At 44.4% G+C, this 25,644-nt stretch overlaps 1 protein-coding gene across 2 annotated transcripts in view; it reads left to right on the plus strand.

The window, feature by feature from the left end:
- Positions 1-2,080: 2,080 nt before the first annotated feature.
- The window catches only part of zc3h12c (zinc finger CCCH-type containing 12C), a 60,425-nt gene continuing 36,861 nt past the window's right edge, over positions 2,081-25,644 (plus strand). Inside the window, exon 1 of one of the 2 annotated variants that reach the window (XM_033022711.1) lies at positions 2,081-2,263. Coding sequence is in view for 1 of the 2 variants with exons in the window: in XM_033022710.1 (XP_032878601.1) it covers positions 18,938-18,961 (24 nt within the window). In the remaining variant the exon portion in view is untranslated. Of the gene's footprint in view, positions 2,264-18,685; positions 18,962-25,644 lie in introns of those variants that run through there. The other variant, XM_033022710.1, reaches the window with a different exon arrangement.

The following is a 25,644-nucleotide window of genomic DNA, read 5'->3' on the forward strand; positions in this document are numbered from 1 at the left end:
ATGCTCGGGGGCACTCGCCTGAAAAACCGCGAGCTGGATCGACCGTCAGCACTGAACACACACACTCAAACACATCGCAAAGGCGGGGGCCAGGGAAAGTGGGGGAGCGCTGTCTGAAATTCACACGGTGCAAAGCCAAGGTGATACCCGCGATGAACAGGAAGGTTAAAGACGGCTGGCACGGTGTACGGTAAGTCCTTTAAAAGAGGGGGGTGGGGATAGGAGAAGGGGGGTGAAGGGGAGAGAAGGGGGGAAAAGGGGGTGAGGAGGAGTGGAGACACTTTTAAGAAGCCAGACAACTTTTAATAAGCCAGAGATACACAGCTGTGAAGTTTAATAATAATAATAATAATGGATGGGATTTATATAGCGCCTTTCTAATATTCAAGGCGCTTTACATCGCATTATTGGGGCCAAGGAAAGAGCGTTCACGTCGCGGCCCTGTTTCCACCAATCTTTCCACCACCACGCACAAGAAGCACAAGAAGCGCAAGACAGACACCATTGTGCAGATGCCGAGAAGTGTGTTCAGCTCTGGCTGAACAACTTCTAATCTTGTGTGTGGACTCGATAAGAAGAAGAAGATCGCATTATTCATTCACTCCTCAGTCACACTCGGTGGTGGTAAGCTACTTCTGTAGCCACAGCTGCCCTGGGGCAGACTGACGGAAGCGTGGCTGCCATTCTGCGCCTACGGCCCCTCCGACCACCACCAATCACTCACACACATTCACACACAGGCAAAGGTGGGTGAAGTGTCTTGCCCAAGGACACAACGACAGTATGCACTCGAAGCGGGATTCGAACCGGCCACCTTCCGGTCGCCAGCCGAACACTTAGCCCATTGCGCCATCTGTTTAGCGGGCATTTAACATTACCGGTCGGTTTTCCTTGGTTCTGAAAACTCATGCTTACTATTTTTTCTCCCAATGAGCCAATTAAAATGCCCGGTCAGCAAAGGAGATTACCTTCTGCTTGCTGAAAAAATTTCCTCGACCAAACTGAGGCCTCGAGTAGTAACCACTATGCTGAACTCCTCTCGACCATGAAGGAGACTTACCAGTGACCACCTATGGTCGACCATGCTGCGAGCTTGTGGTGAGGGTAAACTCTCATAAACTCGCAAATAAGGTCGCCATAGTGGGTCAGGCCCTTTAGGCCTCTGAGCTCTGAACTGCAAAAGACTATATTATTATTGCACTATATTTGTTATTTATTGAACTTTTTATTTTTTTTCCTCTTCCCCCGTTATGTACTATGTTTACATATTCACATATTATGTTGTGCTGCAGCAAGTAAGAATTTAATTGTCCCATCCGGGACATATGACAATAAAACACTTTTGACGACTCTTGAATCATTGGAATTCTCACCACAGAACAACTCAGTAAGTGAATGTATTCAAATCAAAGAATAATACATTGTTGGAAATTAAAGGAATCGGGAGTTTTGGAGGGGCAGCGTAGGAATTGGGGGTAGAATATCTCCCACGATCTCGAATCGCCCAACAATCCTGTCCTTGCTAACCTTGGTCCCGACGGTTCCCGTCTCCCTCTCGCAATATGATACTTATTTCAGCACCTTTCCTTTAACCGACCTGAACCAATGTATTCGATTTAATACAGCACAGACATGGGAAGTTGCAACTGGTCATGCACTAAATGCAAAGACAAAAGCCACGCTAATGGCTGGGATGTAACTCTCCAACATCATTGGTAACTGACTACATTGATGTGCTTCACACGCCGCGCCGTTCTAGCATTCTTCTCCCATCTTGGGTTGAACACAATGACAGGAATAAAGACAGCTACAGGACTCCAACCCATGCAAGAGATATTTGCTTTGCGAAAAGAAAACATCCGAACTTACGGCTCGCAGCCGTGTATGACCGAAAGAGCAATCTCAGCACATGCAGACGAAGTTAATGGTTGAAGGGACTGGGCTGTGCACCGGCTCTGCTTTGGCTGCAGGTGGCACCAAGCGCGGGGCCTCGGAACGTTGGACCAGCCTGCGCGCGGGATGTGTCCCCGAGCCGACGCTTGAAGTGTGAACCGTTGGAGCGCGAGCTCCGGATCAGACCGGCTGCAGCCGGCGCGGAGGGGGGGGTGGAGAGAGGCTGCCGCTGGGTGTTGGCGGGGAGGAGAAGATGGAGGAGGAGGAAGCGGGGTCGCGGACCACTCACCGAAAAACACATCGGTGCCTTCCACCCTCGGCCCTCACCGCAGGGCCGTCGGCGTGAGCCAGTGGCCTCCCGTTCGGAGCGGTGAGTGCGTGTGCTTGGTTTATTATTGCAGCAGTCTCTTCCGTGAATTCGGGCTCGGGCGTTTGCACATTGCAAATGAGAGGGGAAATAGAAAGCTCTCAGCACCTCTCTCGCACTTTCAAGCCAGGCCCTTCTGCAGAAAATGGCAGAGGAATTAAACTACTTTGCGCCTGTCTTCGCAGAGAGATAAAACATAAACAAAGTCTGATTGAAATAGCGATGTATCAGCGGCCAGAATGAGGATCTAGTCCCAGAGAAGTTGGCGAACTTGAAAGTCAATGAATAGCACGGAGCCGCTCAGTTTGAAAATGTGCTTAGTTCTGATCAAGTGTCTTCGATCTGAAACATCAACACGTTATCTATCCGTGGATGCTGCCTGATCTGATAAAGTTTTCCCAGTGTTTCGTTTTTTCAGATTTTCAGCCCGCGGTTTTTTTTTATGTTCAGAATCTTGACAGCGAGGGTTACACATACATGCACAAGGGATTGCAGATACTGAAATCTTGAACAAAAAAAACACTGGAGGAGTTCTGCGGGTCGGGTAGTTTCTGTGTGTGTGGGGGGGGGATGTACAGAATTCATTTCGGATTGGGACCGGATTTAAGTCTGACTGCGTGGGAGAATAGATTGTTGGGTCGGGGGGGGGACCGGGAAAGACGAGCATTAATTTAAATTGGAGAGCTGGGAAAGAAAGACGGGGCGAGACCTGGCAAGTAATTCAATCAATGCAGGTCGAAGGGAGATCATTGACAAACGGGTGAAGTAAGTTTCAACGGCTAGAGATGAAAAGGAGACGGAGATTTAAAACGGAAATTGACAGATTCTTGTCAAAAGTTATGGGGGGAAGGCAGGAGAATGGAGTTGAGAGGGAAAGATAGATCGGCCATGCTTGAATGGCGCAGTAGACTTGATGGCCGTATGGCCAAATTCTGCTCCTAGATATGAGACACAGGGATGTAAGATAAGGAGAGGAGTGAAATAAATATAAAGCAAGAGGGAAGGGGATAGATGGGGGAGGGGAAAGAGCGGGGATAAAAGGGGGAGATGAGTGTATGAAGGAAGGGAAAACAGCAGGGTGACGAGTAGGATAGTGAAAGAAAAGGTTGTATACTGGAGTGGGGGGTCACCGGAAAGAGAGGGTGCCTCCTCTGCACCCTTCCAAAGCTTCCACAACCTTTCTGTTATGGGACGACCAGAATTGTAAAAAACACTCCAAATGTGGTCGAACCAAAGTCCTATAAAGCATTACTTTACATTGGAGAATTTAATGTTTATACCAATGGGTTATAAGCTATCCAAATGGAATATGAGATGCTGTTCCTCCTGTTGTGCATGGCTTCACTTTGGCAATGGAAGAGGCTGTGGACTGAAAGGTGAGAATGGGAGTTAAAATGGTTAGCGATCAGCTGATCAGCATCCTTTGGGAATGCTCTGGTCGTTATCTTCCAAAATGCTTTAGATTCTAGAGTTATTCCTTTGTATCTGAGGGTAGTAAGCAGAAGAAAGGAAGAGTGTTCTTTCCTGCACTTTGTTCTTAATTATGAGAGGCTTCGATAGGGTAGAATATTCACTTTTCCCCAGGATGGTAATGTCAAATACTCCAGGGCAGTGGTTTAAACTGAGAGGGATGAACAGTTTAAAGGAGATTTATGAGGCAAGTCTTTTTTTCACACAGAGTGGCAGGTGTTTGGAAGATGTTGCCAGAGAAGGTGGTAGAAGACCACGTGAACAAGCAGGGAATGGAGGGATAGTTTAATTTGGGATCATGATTAGCATAGATGTTGTGGCTAAAGGGCCTGTTCTTGTACTGCACTACAGAGAACATAGAAAAGTACAGCACAAGAACAGGGCCTTCATTCCACAATGTTTGTGCCGAACATAATTCAAAGACCAACACTTATCTGCCTACACATATTTCATATCCCTCCATTCCCTGCACATCCATATGCATATTCTCCAAAAGTCTATTAAATTACACTATTGTATTTGCCTCAAACATTATGTTCCAGGCACTTGCCCTGCACATTTCCTTTAAACTTTGTCCCTCCTGCCTTAAAGCTGTGCCCTCTCGTATGTAATCTTTCTATCCTGGGAAAAAGGTTGTAACCATTTACCCTATCTATGCCTCTCATAATTTTATATTATTCTATCAGGTCTCCCAGCAGAACTATCTCCGGCATTCCAGAGAAAATAATCCAAGTTTGTGCAACTTCTTCCTTTAGCTAATAACCTCTAATCCCATCATCATTCTGGTAAACCTCCTCTGCACCCTTCCAAAGCCTACACAACCTTTCTGTAATGGGATAACCAGAACTGCAAGAAACACTCCAAATGTGGCGTAACCAAAATCCTATAAAACTGCATTATGACTTCCTGGCTCTTGTACTCAAGACCCCAACGTACAGTATGTAAGCAAGCATATCATGTGTCTTCTGTGCCACTATGCCTTATTTACCAGTTTATTCTATGTAAGCATCTGGATGCATTGCAAGTCATCAAGATATAGAAGATTACGGACCAGATATGTAGATCTTGTGAGGTATACTCAAAATGCTGGAGCAACTCAGCGGAACAGGCAGCATCTCTGGAGAGAAGGAATGGATGACGTTTCAGGTCGAGACCCTTCTTGTAGATCTTATGACTTTGTTTTTAGGGCTCACTTTTCTCTTCACGAACAAAGTTTTGAGCAAATTGTCCAGAAACTTGGACAAAGGAGTAAACGGGTCCTTTTCACAATGGCGGGCAGTGACTAGTGGGGTACTGCAAGGCTCAGTGCTGGGACCCCAGCTATTTACAATATATATTAATGATCTGGATGAGGGAATTGAAGGCGATATCTCCAAGTTTGCGGATGACACTAAGCTGGGGGGAAGTGTTAGCTGTGAGGAGGATGCTAGGAGACTGCAAGGTGACTTGGATAGGCTGGGTGAGTGGGCAAATGTTTGGCAGATGCAGTATAATGTGGATAAATGTGAGGTTATCCATTTTGGTGGCAAAAACAGGAAAGCAGACTATTATCTAAATGGTGGCCGATTAGGAAAAGGGGAGATGCAGCGAGACCTGGGTGTCATGGTACACCACTCATTGAAAGTAGGCATGCAGGTGCAGCAGGCAGTGAAGAAAGCGAATGGTATGTTAGCTTTCATAGCAAAAGGATTTGAGTATAGGAGCAGGGAGGTTCTACTGCAGTTGTACAGGGTCTTGGTGAGACCACACCTGGAGTATTGCGTACAGTTTTGGTCTCCAAATCTGAGGAAGAACATTATTGCCATAGAGGGAGTGCAGAGAAGGTTCACCAGACTGATTCCTGGGATGTCAGGACTGTCTTATGAAGAAAGACTGGATAGACTTGGTTTATACTCTCTAGAATTTAGGAGATTGAGAGGGGATCTTATAGAAACTTACAAAATTCTTAAGGGGTTGGACAGGCTAGATGCAGGAAGATTGTTCCCGATGTTGGGGAAGTCCAGGACAAGGGGTCACAGCTTAAGGATAAGGGGGAAATCCTTTAAAACCGAGATGAGAAAAACTTTTTTCACGCAGAGAGTGATGAATCTCTGGAACTCTCTGCCACAGAGGGTAGTTGAGGCCAGTTCATTGGCTATATTTAAGAGGGAGTTAGATGTGGCCCTTGTGGCTAAGGGGATCAGAGGGTATGGAGAGAAGGCAGGTCCGGGATACTGAGTTGGATGATCAGCCATGATCATATTGAATGGCGGTGCAGGCTCGAAGGGCCGAATGGCCTACTCCTGCACCTAATTTCTATGTTATTACCTTATTTCAGTATCAGTGTATCTCCAACCAGCTCATTGGTTCTGAGCCACAGAGAAGGAAGATGGAGACAGTACAGGCATACTCATTTAAGATACTATCACTGTTTACAAACTCTTACATTAATCGCACAATTACGATGGCACATCAGGAGGCTTCTTATCCAAAGAGCTTGTGCCAGCATGCCATAGAATCCATTCTCTGCCATTCCTCTGTTCTTTCCCCATAGTCTTGTAAATTATGTTCCCTCATCTACTTATGCAGTTCTCTTAAAATCCCGTATTGATTCTGTATTTATTCTAACACCCTTTCAAGTGGTTAATTCAAGATTTCCGGATCATCACACTCTCTTTGTGTAAAACTTTTTATCACTTCTTCCCTGGTTTTTTTTTTTGCCTTAGTTCTAAATCTGAGCTCCCTAAATTTCAATCCATTTGTTAATGAAAACAACTTATTTTTATATGAAGGCATCGTCACATACACCTCTGTTGAATCTCTTCTCAGCGTCACTTACTTCAAGGAGAGCCACCATATCTTATTCAATGTATTCATGTGGCTCAAGTCCTTAATCACTGAAGCCATTCTACTAAATATTTTCTATGCGCTCTCTTGGACCTTCACATCCATCCTGAAGATGTTGGTCAAATTTAAAGTAGTACTTGAGTTACGGCCTAACCAGTGTTTTGTATATTTAAAAAATCAATCATGAAACATGGAATATTCTCTATTCTTTTGTACGCACTGCTGACCTATATTTATGAAGCTCAAAATCCCATATCCTTTACTAACTTTACTACTTACTAACCATGCCCTCAAAATGTCCTGCAAATGTTCAAGTTTGTCACATTTGTCATTTTATTATCCTCAGACAAGGCCCTGTATTTGAGCAGGATTAGAAGATGGGGACATTCTGCAGTCCTGACACATAGCCTGTTCTCTCATTAACAATAAGTATTATTTAGATTTTGTCTATTACAGTCTAATAATTCGATACAGCCATGCACTCTCTAAAAAAGGTAAATTTTGAATTCTAAAGCTTACATGTATTTACCCGGGTGGATAAAGGGGAACCGGTGGATGTGGTATACTTGGACTTCCAAAAGGCTTTTGACAAGGTGCCACATAAGAGACTATTGCTAAAAATAAAAAATTATGGGATTGGGGGTAATATATTAGCATGGGTAGAGGATTGGCTAACGAATAGGAAGCAGAGAGTGGGGATAAATGGTTCATACTCGGGATGGCAACCGGTAACTAGCGGGGTTCCGCAAGGGTCGGTGCTGGGACCCCAGTTGTTCACAATTTATATAAATGATTTGGAGGAGGGAACCAAGTGTAATATATCAAAATTTGCGGACGATACGAAAATGGGAGGGAAAGTAGGGGATGAGGAGGATAGGAAGAGTCTGCAAAAGGATATAGATAAGCTAGGTGAGTGGGCAACAACTTGGCAGATGAAATTTAATACTAATAAATGTGAAGTCATTCACTTTGGGGAAAAAAATGATAGGGCAAGTTATTTTCTAAATGAGGAGGAGCTGCGTTGTAATGCAACGCAAAGGGATCTAGGGGTATTAGTACATGAATCACTAAAAGTCAGTATGCAGGTGCAGCAAGCAATCAGGAAGGCCAATGGAGTTTTGGCCTTTATTGCTAGGGGGATTGAGTATAAAAACACGGAGGTCTTGCTGCAGCTGTACACGGTATTAGTGAGACCACATTTGGAATACTGTGTACAGTTCTGGGGTCCATACTTAAGAAAGGATGTACTAGCACTGGAGGCAGTGCAGCGAAGGTTTACAAGATTAATTCCTGCAATGAGGGAATTGACATATGAGGAAAGGTTAAGTAAGCTGGGACTCTACTCTTTGGAGTTTAGAAGAATGAGAGGCGATCTCATTGAAACGTATAAGATCGTGAGGGGCCTTGATCGGGTGGATGCACCGAGGATGTTCCCAATGATCGGGGAGGCTAGAACTAGGGGACATAGTTGCAGAGTGAGGGGGGGCTCTTTTAAAACTGAGATGAGGAAGAACTTCTTCACCCAGAGGGTGGTTAGTTTGTGGAATTCACTGCCCCAGGGAGCAGTGGAAGCAGAAACGTTAAATATATTTAAGTCAAAAATAGATGGTTTTTTAGCTGCCAAGGGGATAAGGGGCTACGGGGAGAGGGCAGGGATATGGACCTAGGTATGGTTAGTATAGTAGACCTGAGTGATCTCCTGGACAAGTGTCGATCGCCTGGATTGGGGTCAGAGAGGAATTTCCCGGATTTTTTTCCCGAATTGGACCTGGGTTTTTATCCGGTTTTTTGCCTCCCCCAGGAGATCACGCGGTTCTTGGGGTGGAGAGGGGTGATAGCGGTATAAAGGGGAGGGTAGTGTCTTGTGTTCTGTGTCTTGTGTCTACTGTTTGTGGGTAAGTGTGTCTGTTTAGTGTTCAGCCATGAGTGAATGGCGGTGCGGGCTCGACGGACCTGGTGGTCTACTCTCGCACCTACTTTCTATAATTCTATGATTCTATGTATCACTACAGGCATTGGAGGTTAGATGGCAGCACCTCCTTCCCCCAAAGTACAGAATTTCCTTCTGACCACATTTTCAGCTTTACTCTCAACCATGTACCACCCATCTATCTATACATAACTAAAACTCTGATCTTGTGCTCTTCTGGTATGCGGGTTTTTCTATTTGTGCAAAAACAGTACGCGATAGCGCTACGATTTTTCGCCATGTCACTCGCCGTTCTCCTGCGCTGCGAGTGCAACAAGTTTTGTTCCGGGTAGGTGGTATCAAGTTATCGAGGTTTAAAAATCTTAAAAAACGTTTGTGCGCAGATTCCTTCAATCAGCGGCGCGCAGACTGGTCTCTTCTGTCAGTCAATGCCATGGCCGGGACGGCGACGCCTCTTCCTGCCCCACCGGCGGCGGCCTGTCCCACCTCACTCACAAACTCCTCTCTCCCCTCCTCACAGTAACTTGTCTATCGTCTCCCCCACCATCGGCGGCAGGGGATGGGGGGGTTCAGTTGGGGCCCTGGTCCTGTCTCACTCTCCGTCATCACTCATCCCCCGCCCGCGGCTGTTGCGGTAACACCATTAGGGCCTTCTCGGAGGAGATCTTCTCCACCAGCTCATCGAAACTCGTGGTGCCCACCGTGACGAACACCGGCCCGGCGGCAGCAGCGAGCAGGCAGGCGGGTGGGTAGGGTGGGGGTGGGCCGAGCGGTAGCAGCGGGCGGGGACAGGCTGAGCGGCAGCAGCGGGCGGTCAGACAGGATGGGGACGGGCTGAGCAGCGGCTGAGCCGGATTGGGCGGAGGGAGGGAGAGTCGGGTTGCAGGGTGGCCGAGCAGTTTACGTGGAGTTTGAGTAACACACACACGATGCAAACGGGTCCAATCGTCAAGTCAACGGGATCTAAACCACAGCTAACAATGAATGACCTGTGGAGGAAGGAACTGCAGATGCTGCTTTTTATCGATGGAGGGAGGGAGGGATGGAGTGACTGAGGGTAGGGGAAAGGAGAGGTGAGGGAGGGATTGGGGGAGGGGAGAAGAAGAGGGGAAATAAGAGGGAGGGGGGAGGGAGTGCTGGGGGATGAAGGGAAATGAGCTGTGCCTGCGCAGTTGGGAGCTATGCGTGAGTGGTGCAATATTGTGTTGGGGGGACGGGTTGCATTGGGGGATTGGGTGAGTGGTGGAATATTGCATTGAGGAACGGGTTGCGTTGGGGGACCAGGCCTCCCGTGTGACAGGGACCCAATGGGTCCCACTTAGTCTAGTTTACACTAATCCTATATTAATCCCACTTTTTAATGTCATCAACTCCCAGACCCCAATTCTACCTTTCATCTACACATAAAAGGGAATTTACAATGACAAATTAGCATATCAGGTTGCATATCTTTGGGATGTGGGAGGAAACATGCGTGGTCACAGGGGGAACAAGTAAACACCACACAGATGGCACTGGAGGTGAGCTTCAAGCTTGGACTGCTGGAGTTCTGAAGCAGCAACTCTACCAGCAGTGCTACTATGCTGCCCTGTGGTTGCATGGGAAAGTACCATGAAAAGAGGAGTTGGTGTTGGTGCCAATACAAACAAAGGAGTTGTAGAGTGAATAGTTGCTTAAAAAGAGGGGAAGATGGGCCAAGTGGTGACCTTGTGTTAAAGGTACAATAATTGGGCATCTGTAGTGAAAATGTGCTGGTTGGGCCAGGATATGAGGCATAATCTGACCTGAATTAATTTAAATAATTGAAGAACATTGGCTTGGAATTTAAGACATTCTTTTAAGCAATTGCTGTTTTCTTCAACATTTCACGATATGTTTTTGTTCATATGGATCCTTCCCCTCACATCTGACCTCCAAATCTTGCATGGGTTACAGGTTTGAATAATTTACAAAATATTGTGCAAGAATAACTGAGATAAATGTATTTCTCAAGATCACCCGTGACCTACAAACTATGAGGTGTTGCTTATATTTCCAGTAGTAGCCTGATAAGAACCACGACATAAAAAGTAAGAGCTATATTCACAGCTACTGGTACGTTGTTATCTTTTGGGTTGCAATTGTGTTGTCATACTTGATACTGTTTTCAGCCACTTTTGTCAACCATAGACGTTTTGTTTATTGTGACCACTGGAGCCGAAGCAAGATAGTTGTACTAAATGAGTAAAAAAACAAAAAAAAACTCCAGAGGCTGGAAACATTCAGTACATTAGGGAACATCTGTGGAAAGAGAAGCAGAGTTACAATTTGGGTTGGAGACCCACTATAAAAGCTGGGAAAGAGAGAAAACAAGTTTTAAGTTGCAGAGAGTGGGTCAAAGTCAATTTTATTCGTCACATACACCCGAAGGTGCAGTGAAATGAATTTGCCAGCAGCAATACACTTAAAAAGAACACACAATACACAATAAGATTTAACACAAACATCCACCACAGCATTCTTCGCTGTGGTGGAAGGCACAAAGTTCAGCCAGTCCTCCTACCTTGTTCACCCGTGGTCGGGCCATGATCGATCGAACGCACTCTGCGGCTTGGAGAGCCCGAATCAGCACTTTCCTACCGGAGACCGCGGCTTCAGGATGTTATAGGCCGCAGGATGGCGGTTGGAGCTCTTCTCCAGTGATCCCCGGCAAGGGATCCCAGTCTCCGCGATGGAAAGTCCACGCCATGCCCGCGGTTAGAAGCTCTGCAGACCGCAGCTTCAAGATGTCCTAGTCAGCGGGCCAGCGATCGGAGCACTCCTCTCTGGCGACCCCCGGCAAGGGTTCGCCCGCTCCGCGATGGAAAATGTCCACGCCTGCACCTGCTGCTGATGCTCCGGGCCCGACTCCAGGAAAGGCCGCGAGAGGGGAGGCAGAGAAGCGACATGGATAAAAGTCGCCACTCCGTCGAGGGTGACTGAAGAACGGTTTCCCCCTTCCAGCCCCCCACCACCCCTACACGAGACACACCGAGAAACACCCAAAACAAACACTTAGACAAACCAAAAAACAAAAAAAAATTGAAATAATGGACACGCTGCTGACAGGGCAGCCGACTCGCCGAGCGCGCCCACCGACTTGGCCCCACCATTCAATATGACTATGGCAGACCTTGCTGATCTAATCTATTCTTCTGTGCTAGTTTCGCATAACCTTTGATTTCTCAATTTTTTGCAAGTACTTATCTATTTTCACCTTATTAAAACTATATGACAAATATAATTAATGATCTCCCACATGGTGAGACCAGGTTTGCCATGGGGATAGATTAAAGAGTCATCTATTAATAGCATTAGTTAAAAAGATTGAAAATAAAGTTATGAAATAGTGGCAGTAAGAGAGTGAAAATGAAAACAAGAATGTCACAAATTGCAAATAGTAGAGCAATATGATACGCCCGGCAGATCAGGCATTCAGAAAAGAATGCCTTGAGCCAATATCATAGATGGATGACTTACAAATGGCAATTTGTAATTCGGACATAGAATTTGATTATGAATCTGGAAGACTGCACCTTGCCAAGATGGAAGATGAGGTGTTGGTCCTTAAGCTTTTATTTAGCTTTATGCTTTGAGTGCCTTTTGTGGACATAGCCTCCTGTCCTGCAGTAAGTCACCTCTCTCTCCCAGTCACATTCAATCTAGATCCTAAAGTCCTATTAGGTCATGTGTAGGATAGAACTGCAGATGCTGGTTTAAACCGAAGATAGACACAAAAAGCTGGAGTAACTCAGTGGGTCAGGCAGGCAGCATCTCTGGAGAAAAGGAATAGGTGACTTTTCGGGTCGTGACCCTATTTCAGACTGAGAGTCAGGTGAAAGGGAAATGAGAGATATAGACGGTGATGTGGAGATATATAGAACAAATGAATGAAATATATACAAACAAGTAGTGATGATAAAGGAAACAGGTCTTTGTTAGCTGTGTGCTAGGTGAGAACAAGTACAGACAATGAGACTCAACAAGACGAAGAAGGGTCCCGACCTGAAACGTCACCCATAGGGGGGTCAAAGGGCCGTGACGCACAGTGCAGCTCAATCCTTCTGGAGGATATGGCAGCCTCCCGCATACACTAGTAACTCACGAAACGCGTACCTTTTTACCTGTTGAAAAACTGCAGAAATGGTCAATTTTGGCGCTGTAAATAATTGTGTCACTGAACCAAATGCTCTAGTATCTTTTCTCTGAACCCAAGCACCAAGGTGTAAGAAGGAGCGCATGCCTCGGGACAGCCCCGACTCTCCCCCCGGGGTCAGCGCTGCCCGGCCACGGCCGCCCTCCGCCCCGTCTCCCCCTGTGAGCCGCACTGTCACAGGCTGTGAGTCGGCAGCGCCCACACATGGGGCCGGGTGGAGCGGGGCCGCGGCTCCGGGCAGCGGACACACGGGGACGAAAACCCGGCAACGTCCCCGTCAGTGCAGCAGAGTTGGGGACAGTCTGGTCCCTCCACCCACACAGAGTCACTGACCGCGCTGCACCCCGGCACCCCGAACCCGCCCCAACCCCCCCTCTCCCCCGGCCACGGGGACAGACGGCCCGGAGTCCGCGAGTGTGGAACCAGTCAGCGTAGAGTGTAGAGTCCGGATGCTGGGACAGAAGACCGCATGTACTCCAGAAGGCGTTGCGTGGCAACAGTATGGGTCACGGTCGTGACCTCGACTGCCGTGCAACCTCCCTATTCCTTCTATCCAGGGATGCTGCCTGTCTCGCTGTCTCGCTGAGTTACTCCAGAATTTTGTGTCTAAGACGACTTTGGTTGGTACAACTTGGTTGGGGGAGGGATGAAGAGAGAGGGGATGTAAGGGTTACTTGAAGTTAGAAAAATCAATATTCATACCACTGGGTTGTAAGCTGCCCGAGCGAAATATCAGATGCTGTTCCTCCAATTTGCATTTGGCCTCACTCTGACAAAGACCAAAATAAATCCTGCAGCAAATCTCAAAATAATTCCGTATTTTTGTACTTTAAATAACATTAATGACGGATTCCTTCAAGCCATTGAATGTAACATTCAGCTATGTGGAGCTGGACAGCGTTAGGCCCAGCATGTAATGGCAAAATAGTAACCATTTATATATTTAGTCAATAAGTAAAATATTTGTTTTCATCCTGTAGGTTGTCGGGATCTGGAATACACTTCCTGCAAAGTTGCAGAAACCTCTCACATTGAAAAAGCATCTTAATGAGCTTTTGGTGGAATACTGCATTTCATAAGTTAGAACCCCTCATTAACATCTTCATCTGACAACATGGATACGTTGATCCAAATTAACAGCACCTGTGTAATTACCAGGACCCATAGCACACATTTCTATGTGTAGGAAAGAACTGTGGATGCTGGTTTAAATCGAAGGTAGACACAATATGCTGGAGTGACTCAGTGGGACAAGCTGAGAATGAATGACGTTTTGGGTCGAGTCTGAAGAAGGGTCTCGACCTGCAACATCACCCATTCTTTCTCTCCAGAGATGCTGCTTGTCCCGCACAAATTTCTCTGATGGCTTCAGATCAGTTTTGCTAACTGATTCAAATCATTACCTCAATACGCTGCATGTTATGAGGGACCTTTACCAAACATAATTTGTATTTTAATACTGCTCATTTTAAGTCCTGAAATGCTTTGCATCCCAGAAGGTACTTTTGTAATTCAGTCATTTGTAATTGGCAGCTAATTTAGGTAAGGGAAACCTTCCACAAACAGCTATGTAATGATGATGAGACATTTGTCAGTATTGATGCGTGAGGAATAAATGCTAGTCTTAGTATTAACCTGGGAATTATTCATTTGTTCTTCAAACTAGTCGCATTAGATATTTTTTCCTTCATTGGAGAGCATATGAAATGTCTGTTTGATATCTAATTGAAAGGCAGCATCTCTGACAATGTAGCATTCTTTCTACTGCATTGTTATTCTTGATACTTTTCAAATCTTAAACCCATGATATTTTAACCTATAGTTAAGAGTGCTACCAGTTAAGCCGCATATGATGCACCACAAGGTGGCATATGTAATTTAAACAAAATCTTTTGTTAAGTACAGTTGCATTGTTAATTGTACACTCTTCAAAATGATATACTAAATTAAGGTCTGCTTAATGAGGTAGAAATGAACAATCCTTTGACAATATTTGAAGAACGGAAGGAAAATCTTTTAGGATCCAGGCCAACATTAGCAGTTGAACTCACTAATAAATCTATTTAATTGCTCATTAACAGCTTTGTTAAGTGTAGAATCTCACGATACGTGAATTGCTTGATTTGATTTCTTACATGGGAACAGCAATAACATCAAAATTAATGTACATTTTTGGTTAACCTAAGGATGAGAAAGCTATTGAGTAGATATAAAAACCTCCATGTTGGTAGGAAAAAAAACTTACTTTCTGGCCCATTAACAGTTTTGTTCAAGCCCTTGCCACTTGGAAGTTCAATTCCACATAAGTCCTGGGAGTTAGTAAATTGGTTCTCCACTTTCATTTAAAGGGCTCTGGATGTGATGGGGTTATCCTGCTATCAATCAGAGAGTCTTACAGTACTGAAAGAGGGAATTTGGCTCATCCATCCCATGCCAACCAAGATGCCCCAACTACATTAGTCCCACCTGCCCATGTTTGGCCCACCTATACATAACTAAAACTCTGATCTTGTGCTCTTCCGGTTTGCGGGGTTTTTCTATTTGCTCAAAATCGGTACGTGATAGCGCTGCGAGTTTTTGCCCCCTTAATCACCATTCTCTTGTGCTGCGACTGCAGCAAGTTTCGTTCCGATCAATGGTATATTGTAAACGTTATAGACGTTTAAAAATCGTAAAAACCGCGCATGCACAGATTGCTGTCAGTCGCCGCCACACAGATTGGTCTCCTCTCCTGTCACTCAGGAAGGAGCGTCACTGTGATGGCGACGCCCCTTCCTGGCACCATCGCCGCACTGATTGACCGCGTCCGCTGTCAATCGGCTGGAGGTCGCCATGGTGAAGGAGTGGTGCCGCCGCCCGAGGAGCAGCGGCCGCGCAGTACCTGGTGGGGAGGATGGTGCCGCGGGCCGAGCCCGGGGACTGGGACTGGGCTTGAGCCTGGGCTGGAGGCGCAGGCCGAGCCCGGGGACTGGGCCTGGGCTGGAACCAAGGACGAGCCTAGGTCAGTGGTCATGTACGAGCCAGGAAATGAAGTTGGGGCCTGGACTGTAGCCCAGGTGGTGACCGAGCTGAGGGCTGGAGTCGTGCCCAAGCCCGGGGCCTGGTCAAGGTGTACCAGCGCCGCGGGGGCAGCCCGGCCGCCGCAATTCTGCAGCACAGCCTCTGCTTCCTGCTCTGCGGGAAATTCTGGCTCGGCCACCTGCCACCCTCACCCCGCCCCGGCACAGCAAACCCGGCTCCATCGAGGCCCAGGTCCGCGAGTGCTTCGGTCGCCTACAGCTAGTGCCGGGCCGAGTACAAGAACCAGACCGCGTTCCAGGCCCTGGTGCTGCTCTACGACCTGGGTAGGAGCTGGGGCAGGGAATGGGAGTGAGGGGAGGAGGATGAGGGAAATGAGGAGGAGGGAGATGGGGTGGTAGAGGGAGATGGGGGGGGCAACGCCGAGCCCCGCTGTCTGCCCGCTGGCGAGGGGCACCGCGGGTCCCGGGATGGGCAGCGCCTCAGCGGCCCCTACCCACGGGCGCGGACACCAGGTGGGGCCCTAACGCACGGAGAGAGGGAGCGCCGCAGCCCGGCCCACAGCACGGGGGGGGGGATGAGACGGAGGGAGGGGGGAGAGAGGGATGAGGGAGGGAGGGAGAGGGGAGAGAGGGATGAGGGAGGGAGGGGGAGAGGGATGAGGGAGGGAGGGGGAGAGAGAGGGAGGGAGGGGGGAAGGAGGGAGGGAGTGGGTTAGAGGGGTAGTGGAGTGCGGGGGGTAGGGAGGGAGGTAGAAGGGGTCCGGGGTAATGGGCAAGGTGGGATAGAGGGGGGAGTAGAGGGAGAGGGGACAGGGAGGGGTGGATTTGATGGGAGGGGATAGGCGTGAGTGATGGAATATTGCGTTGGGGAACGGGTTGCGTTGGAGGACCAGGCCTCCCGTGTGACGGGCCCAACGGGTACCACTTAGTCTAGTATCCTTCTAAATCTTTCCTACCCATGTACTTGTTCAAATGTCTTTTAAATGTTGTTATAATACCTGCCTCAATTACTTCTCCTGGCAGTTCATACCTTGTACCTACCATCCTCTCAGGTTCCTATTAAATGTTTCTTCTTTCACCTGAAACCTTCCTCTGGTTCTTGATTCTTCTGGTTGACTACTGGTGGGATTGTGTTGAAGCTCTTGGAAATGTCAGAGAATGATGTGTTGAATGTGGAGGTGATGGGATGAAAGAGAAGGACAAGGGGAACTCTATCCCTACTCTGTCTGGAGGAAGGAGGGGTAAGATTAGAGTTGTGGGAAATGGAGGAAATATGGGTTGGGGCATCCATACACCATGTTTGCTGAAGAAGGAGGACATCCAGATGTCCTAGAATGGAAAGCTTCATCTTGAGAGCAATAGACAATAGGTGCAGGAGTAGGCCATATGGCCCTTCAAGCCAGCACATTGATCAGCCATTCAATGTGATCATGGCTGATCAGCCACAATGCTTGCCTTCTCCCCATATCCCCTGACTCCGCTATCTTCAAGAGCCCTATCTAGCAGATGTAGTGGAGACAGGAAAAACTGTGAGAAAGGTATTGCATCTTTGCAAAAGACAGGTGCTGATATAGGCCATGACCAGTTTTTCAGTGCACTTCATTATGATCGATATTGGAGCTACTGGCCTAGGTCACTTTACTTTTCTTGGAATGATGGCATTTTCCTTGAAGCAAATGAGGATAATAAACTATTGAGGTGTGGGGTTGAAGATGTTGGCAAAGCCAAGGACAGTTAATTGGTGCACAGTTTCATACAGGCCTTGAAATTGTACTGTTCGAATTTTGTTAAGTTCAATAAAAATAATTTGTATGGTTTCAACCATTCTAGTACAATAAATTAGTTCATTTTATTTAGGTGCTGACAATGTACAGGTACTGACATATATAATCATGCCTCAATCTTTTTGATGCAAGGTTTTATCCTTCTGATCCAGTTGTAAAAGGTAGTTCTTAATTCAATTTCCAACCATTAAAAATCCAATATTTTAAAACTGCAGATCCCACTAAAGTGAATGAAAATCAGGACAGAGGAGCAGACTTGGTGAGAGATCTTAAAATAGAAAAAAAACGAATAAATCTCAATTTATTAAAAATGTACACAAAGAATCCGACAAAGGAAGCAATGTGGTCCTCATGGAATTTTAAACTTTTCATTTGAAATTTCTATTTTAAGGTTAATAACAATTAATTTGGAGTCGCTGAAAACATACATGCTTCCTGCTAGAGACATTTTATTAGGTATTGTGACATTTTAAGAATTGATTCAACTTTGCAGATTGGGTGAGATCTACCAAGCAATGTTAGAGTAATAATAGACAATTTTGAGAGAAAAAATTAAGCAAGACACTCATTTTCACATTTCCTATCAAGGAACGAGGGATTTATTTGTGCTTGTTTTTCTCGAATTTAATTAAATTGATGAAGCTTATATCTAAATTTCAAACTTTGTTCACCAAGTGTGGATGCTAGCAATAATTTAAGTTAATTTAAATAGTATTTGCTGGATTTCCTTTGTTACAAAATTCTTGTTGCACTGGGATCCTATAGACAATGAGTGCTTGAAATGGTGGAAAAAAAAATTCTCAGTACATAAGCATCTGCAACCTTTTCATTGATAATGGCTGTGAATGTAATGTATTTGTTTCACTAAATATGATGTTGTTTTAAAAGAGTTTCTAACCCAAAATTCATGTCAGATACAGAAAGCATTTATTTTTAATATGGCTTCATATGCTGATGTTTTAACACTGCAGCTGTTTGTGGAAATTGTGGAACTGTAACAGTAAGATAAAATCTTAACGTTTAAATTTACACTTTCAACATGTCATCTGATTATAACAGTAGCAGGGATTTGGTGAGGTCCATGGCTAGCCAGGTGTTTTGCTGACAGCCTGCTGCCTAATGACTCATGCCCTCATTCAGCAGCTGCCTGCTAGTTCTCTTTGTTGTGGGCATTGTTGCTGCACACCCCTTGTTAATACACATGATGCCCAGGGCAGACCTTGGTTGACATCAGTGTACTTGTCTTAAGAGGCCCCAAGACCTGACGTGGAATAGAAGTTGGTTTGCATCTGCCTCGGAAACTAATTGTTAGCTGGGTGAGCTCTTATTGGTTAGAAATGTGGTTTGGTAATGGGGGAAAGCATAGACATTGTTGGTCCATCTGTTCAGCTATTCATTGTTCTCTGACTGCCTGGACGTCTGCAGCTCAAAGTGTATGAGGATTTTTTTTTGTTAACTGCAACACAGAATCAAATGTCTGGCTGCTTTTCAACTAACGTAAGTGTTGGAAAAAGTTTTTAAAAACCTGATGTTGTGCTTTATTTACAAGTTCATGCTAGTAAATATTGGAAGGTGGGGTCTACAGTTGAATCAGTCTTATATCTAGGTATATTGTGACTAATGTACATCACTGCCTCTTACAATTAGAATTGTAATTGTGCTTGTATCTTGTCAATTTAATACCAAACATAGTTTAAAATTGGAGAATTAGAGCTTTAAAGAATATACTTTGAATGAACTACTTTGAAAGAGGAAAAAAGGGAGAAAATGTTTTATACGAATTTCCATTGTTGTCTTTGTCTATATCAATATAACTAATACAAAATCTCACGGTCACAAATCCTGTTTAAAGATCCAACCAAAATTATTTGGCATCTTAACTTTTTTTGTTTGAATGCTGATGTGAGAAATGTTGTTTCAAAAATGAAAATGGGAAGGGGTAGTCAGTCAGCACCTGAAAAGAGAGAGTAAAGGTTTTAATTTTGAGGAATACCTTTCAAAATTTGTTTTTACATATACTAACTGACATGGCGAATAAATCCAGTTTTTATTCCCAATTTGGAATGCTTTTTTGTATTTCCACAAAACTAAAGAGTGACAAGTTTGCTTTCATTTTTAAACATTTCTTGCATCAAGAAATTATATTAAATTTTGCTTGTGCATTTTGGGTTGAGAATTTATTTTCAGACTATAATATATTCTTTGTAAATATAATGTAGTTTGAAGGAGTTAAAAAACTGCTATTGTATCTGCACGTTCAGCAATTAATGCAAAGTCTTCATTGAGCAGACCACCAGTTGCTTGCCTTAGTGACATCTGGTAGTCCTTTTGCATTAACCAGTTTAGTTTATACGTCTTTTTTCTGGTGCCTACTTACCAGATCTTAGTGTTAAGTAACCAATAATAGACTCAAAAGCTTAATTTAATAATATGGCTGTGGTTATGAATTGTGTTTGGTATGCAACACTGCAAAGAATGGCATTGATTTTCAAAAAGAATATAAAACAAAATGTATTTAACTAAGGTTGAATTGAACAGCTTTATTAATTCATATAAAGTATATATTATTTGTTATAATATCTGCATTGTCGCTTGTATTTGATTACTAGGTTTAGTTATTTTGATATATTGTAAAGTTAAACTTAGTTCCATGTAAAAAAAAACGAGTTACAATTTCAACTTCCAATTTTATCACATCACAACTGTGGTACCATAGATGATCTGACCAAAGAGCAAAACTGTGGGCAAAGGTATATAATTTAGATTTAATCATTCCAAAACCCTAAGTTCAAAATTTTAACCATATCTTTCTAAACAATTCTAAACAACTTCAAAGGCACCCAATTCTAAACACAGTCAAAGGCACCCACAGGAAGGTATTGAAAAGCATCAATTTTGAGTATTACTTTTAAAATGTGACACGTGCATGAGTGCACCGTAAATAGATTATTGGAAAATATTTCATGCACAGTTAACATCTAATAACATTCAAAGTATCCAATGATTAATTATTTTTATGTTGCATTAATCTGGAATGATCACTCAGTAAAATGAATTAATTTGAATTGGGATCAGTAAATCCCTATTTCCCCAAGTGTGTGTGTGATGCAAATTGAGTTAATGTTGCAGCATTACACCATTTATTGTCTAACAAGCAAAATATGCCAGCAAATTTGGATCTTTTATCTTTATAAGGCATCTGTAGTGACAATTTTCACACAAGGGTGGTTCATATGATTTGCACAAGATGGACACAATTTTCACTAAGCCTGAGACTTATTACTGGAGTTTAAACTATTTGTGTGTATATCTGAATTGATTACCAAGAGGAGTGTTTTACCTTCGATGCAATGGAGGTAAAGGACCAATTTCATAAACTGCTGATGCATTACATCTTTCAGAATTGTGACCCGCTCTACAAGTTTGAAAGGGTCATAATCCTGGGAGATGTTTTATATTAGTAGCGCATACTAATGTAATGTTTAAAATGTAGTGGTAATTTAAATGTGGTAATTATATTTGGGGGGTGAGATACAAAATTCTTTACTTTCCTCATGCTGCGATCCTGTTTTGAGATGTAATGTACCTTGGTGGGTACAGCATTTTTTTAAAGTGTTTATTAAATGACTTTCCAGTCTTGAGTTGCTACATTGTATATAACATTACCATTAAGGCGATGAATATTGCTCATTAAATAACTTCCCCATTTGTGGTAGAACACAGTCTATAAGACAATGATGTCGGTGTTCCATGATTTGTTTGGCAGTTTTATTGTTCTAAGAGGGCAAGCCAGACATACTTGAGTCCCTGCACTTTTTGGCTTTTGTTCATTCAAAATTGTTCATTCAGTATTGGTGCATTTGTGATGGTATGTTGAAGGATTGCATCCTAGCAACATGGAGCAGTTGCTCAGCATCACATTTTTGCAATAGATTCATCCTTTAACAACAATTCCCTACTGTACATAGAGAATATGGTTTTCTTTCTGTTGAATGATTTATTTCGGTTAAATATGCCTGATTTTATGGAAATATTCTCAAATAAATTAGAGAACCTAATGCACTCATTTTAAATGTCCCCTGCATTGTATGGTGTATACAACCTGTTCTCATTCATTTATTCTCAACATTTAATTTTGGTTGGCCTGAAGGTATAGGAAACAAAACCCTATCTTATGCTGTGAATTGATGGTCAGTTGTGTTTTTATTCACATCTTTAAGAAAGTTGTGTGACAATTGAGTTTTTCCAAAGTCCTTCACACTTCGTTCTGATGAAATGTCATTGACCTAAAACAGTGACAAATCTGAGGAAGGACATTATTGCCATAGAGGGAGTGCAGAGAAGGTTCACCAGACTGATTCCTGGGATGTCAGGATTGTCTTATGAAGAAAGACTGGATAGACTTGGTTTATACTCTCTAGAATTTAGGAGATTGAGAGGGGATCTTATAGAAACTTATAAAATTCTTAAGGGGTTGGACAGGCTAGATGCAGGAAGATTGCTCCCGATGTTGGGGAAGTCCAGGACAAGGGGTCACAGCTTAAGGATAAGGGGGAAATCCTTTAAAACCGAGATGAGAAGAACTTTTTTCACACGGAGAGTGGTGAATCTCGAATTCTCTGCCACAGAGGGTAGTCGAGGCCAGTTCATTGGCTATATTTAAGAGGGAGTTAGATGTGGCCCTTGTGGCTAAGGGGATCAGAGGGTATGGAGAGAAGGCAGGTACGGGATACTGAGTTGGATGATCAGCCATGATCATATTGAATGGCGGTGCAGGCTCGAAGGGCCGAATAGCCTACTCCTGCACCTAATTTCTATGTTTCTATGTGACTCTTTCTCTTATCTTCAGAAATGCTGCCTGATTTGCTGAGTTTTTCCGCTTTATTTCAATAATATTTGGAAAGGGTTTTGTTAGCTCATTGTACCTGACTGATTCATTCTGAGTATTAGCTTATAAGTGCCTTGTGAGGTCTGGTTTCAGTCTTTTGCCTTCGTGTTTAATTTGGGTTTAACATTTTTGACAATCTATATTACTAAAAGTCTGATCTTGATCGCTTTTGGCCGACTGTGGTGCGATTTCCGAGAGAACGCCGCCATCTAAGGCCGTCATTTTTGGCCACCTCGCTCAGAGCCCACGTCCGCCTTCCTGGACTAGAGGATTTTTCCCATCGATGCAAAATCAGAGAGATATTAATGTTTTTTTTAAAATCACCATTCTCTCTGCTGCCCCTGCTGGAGGGAGGGGGAGGGACTATAAAACCAGGAAGTGGTGTGCCTCACTCAGTCTCTACAAGATGGAGGAAGGCAAAGGGTCACGTCTCTCTGAGCTCTGAATAACACTGAACACATGTCTACTCAACTGTGAGTCCCCTTAATGTGGTTTAAAAATGAAAATATGGTTGGTTTGAAGTAAAAAGGCACTGCCTGCAAATGGTTGTTTGGGGGGTTTTGGTTGAAGTAAAAAGGCACTCCTGCAAATGGTGGTTTGGGTGCTTTGGCTTGAAGTTAAAGGGCACTCCTGCAAATGGTGGTTTGGGTGCTTTGGCTTGAAGTTAAAAGGCACCCTGCAAATGGTGGTTTGGGTGCTTTGGCTTGAAGTTAAAAGGCACTCCTGCAAATGGTGGTTTGGGTGCTTTGGCTTGAAGTTAAAAGGCACTCCTGCAAATGGTGGTTTGGGTGCTTTGGCTTGAAGTTAAAAGGCACTACTGCAAATGGTGGTTTAGGTGCTTTGCGTAACTTCCTGTTTGCACTGTATATTGAGTTTAGATAAAACGCTACCACTTATGGCTGTGATTTTTGGCCAACTTACTCAGTCCACCTCCGCTCAGCAGGTGCAGAGGATTCTTCGCATCAATGAAAAATAAAAGTGTTATTAGTGTTTAACAAATGTTGAGAATCTCTCTCCTGTCAATCACGCCATGAAGGCCACACCTTTTCCGATGGGAGGGGGAGGGGTTATAAAACCCAGAAGGGTGGGTGTGGCTCAGTCTATGCATGATGGGGGAGGGAGAAGTCACGACTCTGTCTGAGCTGTGAATCAACTGAACACACTGAATGTCTACTGAACTGTGAGTTTTGAGTTTGTGTGGTTTTATGGTAGTCACCCTGCTTGAAAAGGTATGAAACTGCATTTGAATGTGGTGGCCTTGCACCATGCATGAAATGATATGAAACTGCATTTGAATGTGGTGGCGTTGCACCCTGCATGAAATGGTATGAAGCTGCATTTGAATTTGGTGGCCTTGCACCCTGCTTAAAATGGTATGAAACTGCACTTGAATTTGGTGGCCTTGCACCCTGCTGAATGTGGTATGAAACTGCACTTGAATTTGGTGGCCTTGGATCCAGCTTGAAGTTGTATGAAAATGTACTTGAATTTGGTGGCCTTGCACCCTGCTTGAAGTGGTATGAAACTGCACTTGAATTTGGTGGCCTTACACCCTGCCTGAAGTGGTTGGAAACTGCACTTGAATTTGGTGGCCTTGCACCCTGCTTGAAGTGGTAGGAAACTGCAGTTGAATTTGGTGGCCTTGCACCCTGCTTGAAATGGAATTTCAAGGAATAGCCATGAGTCAACTGCCAGCCCACCAGCCGTGAGTGAGCTGCCAGCACATCAGGCTTGAGGGACTGAGCTGCCACCCCAAGAACCTATACCAGCGCTACAGAAAGCCCCCCCCCCACTGGCCACCAATATTGGAATTGGTGGAGAGGTGGAATATTGCGTCGGGGGACCAGCCCTCCCGTGTGAACATGGGACCCAACGGGTCCCACTTAGTCTAGTAATACATACAATTTCTGCAAGAATGCCTGTAGAACCATAATTTCTGCTCTTGACTTTAAATTACTTAAATAACTGCATTACAGTTAATGTCAAAGTAGTTGCTTTACATAGAAGTTAAAGCACATGTCTTAGGAGAAAAGATATAACGTGCTGGAGTAATTCAGGCAGCATCTCTGGAGAACATGGATAGATGACTTTTCGGGTCGGGATCTTTCTTCCTTGTGTCTCTGGTCCTAAGAAGGCTGAGTCAAAGGCCATTCGGGAAATAATTTTTAGTAATTTGCCTTAAATTAAATGGTATCCTGTTTCAGTGCCTACATTCTGGGGACACATTCGCCTTTTTTAAGTGTGCAGCTAGCCACAAACTTAACAATTAGAAACATAGAAATAAAAATAGGGGCAAGAGTACCCCATCAAACCCTTCCCATCTGCTATACCATCCAATATGATTATAGCCTATTCCCCCCCTGTCCATAACGTATTTCTGTTCTTTCCCCATACCTCTTGATCCCTTTCCATTTATAAATCAGTCTATCCTCTTGCTATCCGAGGTTCTGGGCGGTCCCTCAGGAAACGCCGCTCCAAGCCCGCGGGTAGGCCGCGAGGACGGGTCGACGGTGCAGCCCGGAGAAAAGCTGCCTCTCCGACCAGGTAGGGACCCTGAAAAGTAGTTTCCCCCTTCCCCCCTACCCCCACCCCCCACATAAAAAAGGCTCGAACTAAAACAGACACTCAACTAACTAAAAATTTAAAATAAATTTAAAAAAAGATGAAAAACAGACAGCTGCAGGCTGGGCAGCCATACCACACAGGACGGCGCCCCCTAGATGATGATATTTCAAATACGTAGTACAATACATCTTTAGAATTCTGGATATTTTTTAAAGGAGCTTATTTAATTTTTGAGCTCTTGTAAAAGATATCCTCCGTTGAATGTGCAGCAAGTTCTGTTGCATTTGAAACAACTGAACAACTTATTGTTAAAAGTGTGAACCATAGTGAAAGTTTGCCCGACAGTAAACAGGAAAAGCACAACTCATTTGTGGTTTGCTAGAATTGCTGTAAATGGGTTAGTGAATTTAAGATTTTATACAACATTTTATAAGCTGACTTCCGTATTTTCAACATTATATATAGCAGAGGTTAGAAACAACGAACTACAGATGCTGGTTTACACGAATAGACCCAAAGTGCTGGGGTAATTCAGAGGGTCAGGCAGCATCCCTGAAGAATATGGATAGGTGATGTTTCGGGTCGGGACCCCACTTCAGGCAGATTGTAAGGGGGGGAGGGGTGGAAAGCTGAGAGAGAGAAGAGGCAGGACAAAGCGTGGCAGGTAATAGGTGGCACAGTAGCGCAGCGGTAAAGTTGATGACTTACAATGTCAGAGACCCGAATT

Source organism: Amblyraja radiata, chromosome 6 (assembly GCF_010909765.2).
Source record: "Amblyraja radiata isolate CabotCenter1 chromosome 6, sAmbRad1.1.pri, whole genome shotgun sequence".
Taxonomy (NCBI): domain Eukaryota; kingdom Metazoa; phylum Chordata; class Chondrichthyes; order Rajiformes; family Rajidae; genus Amblyraja; species Amblyraja radiata.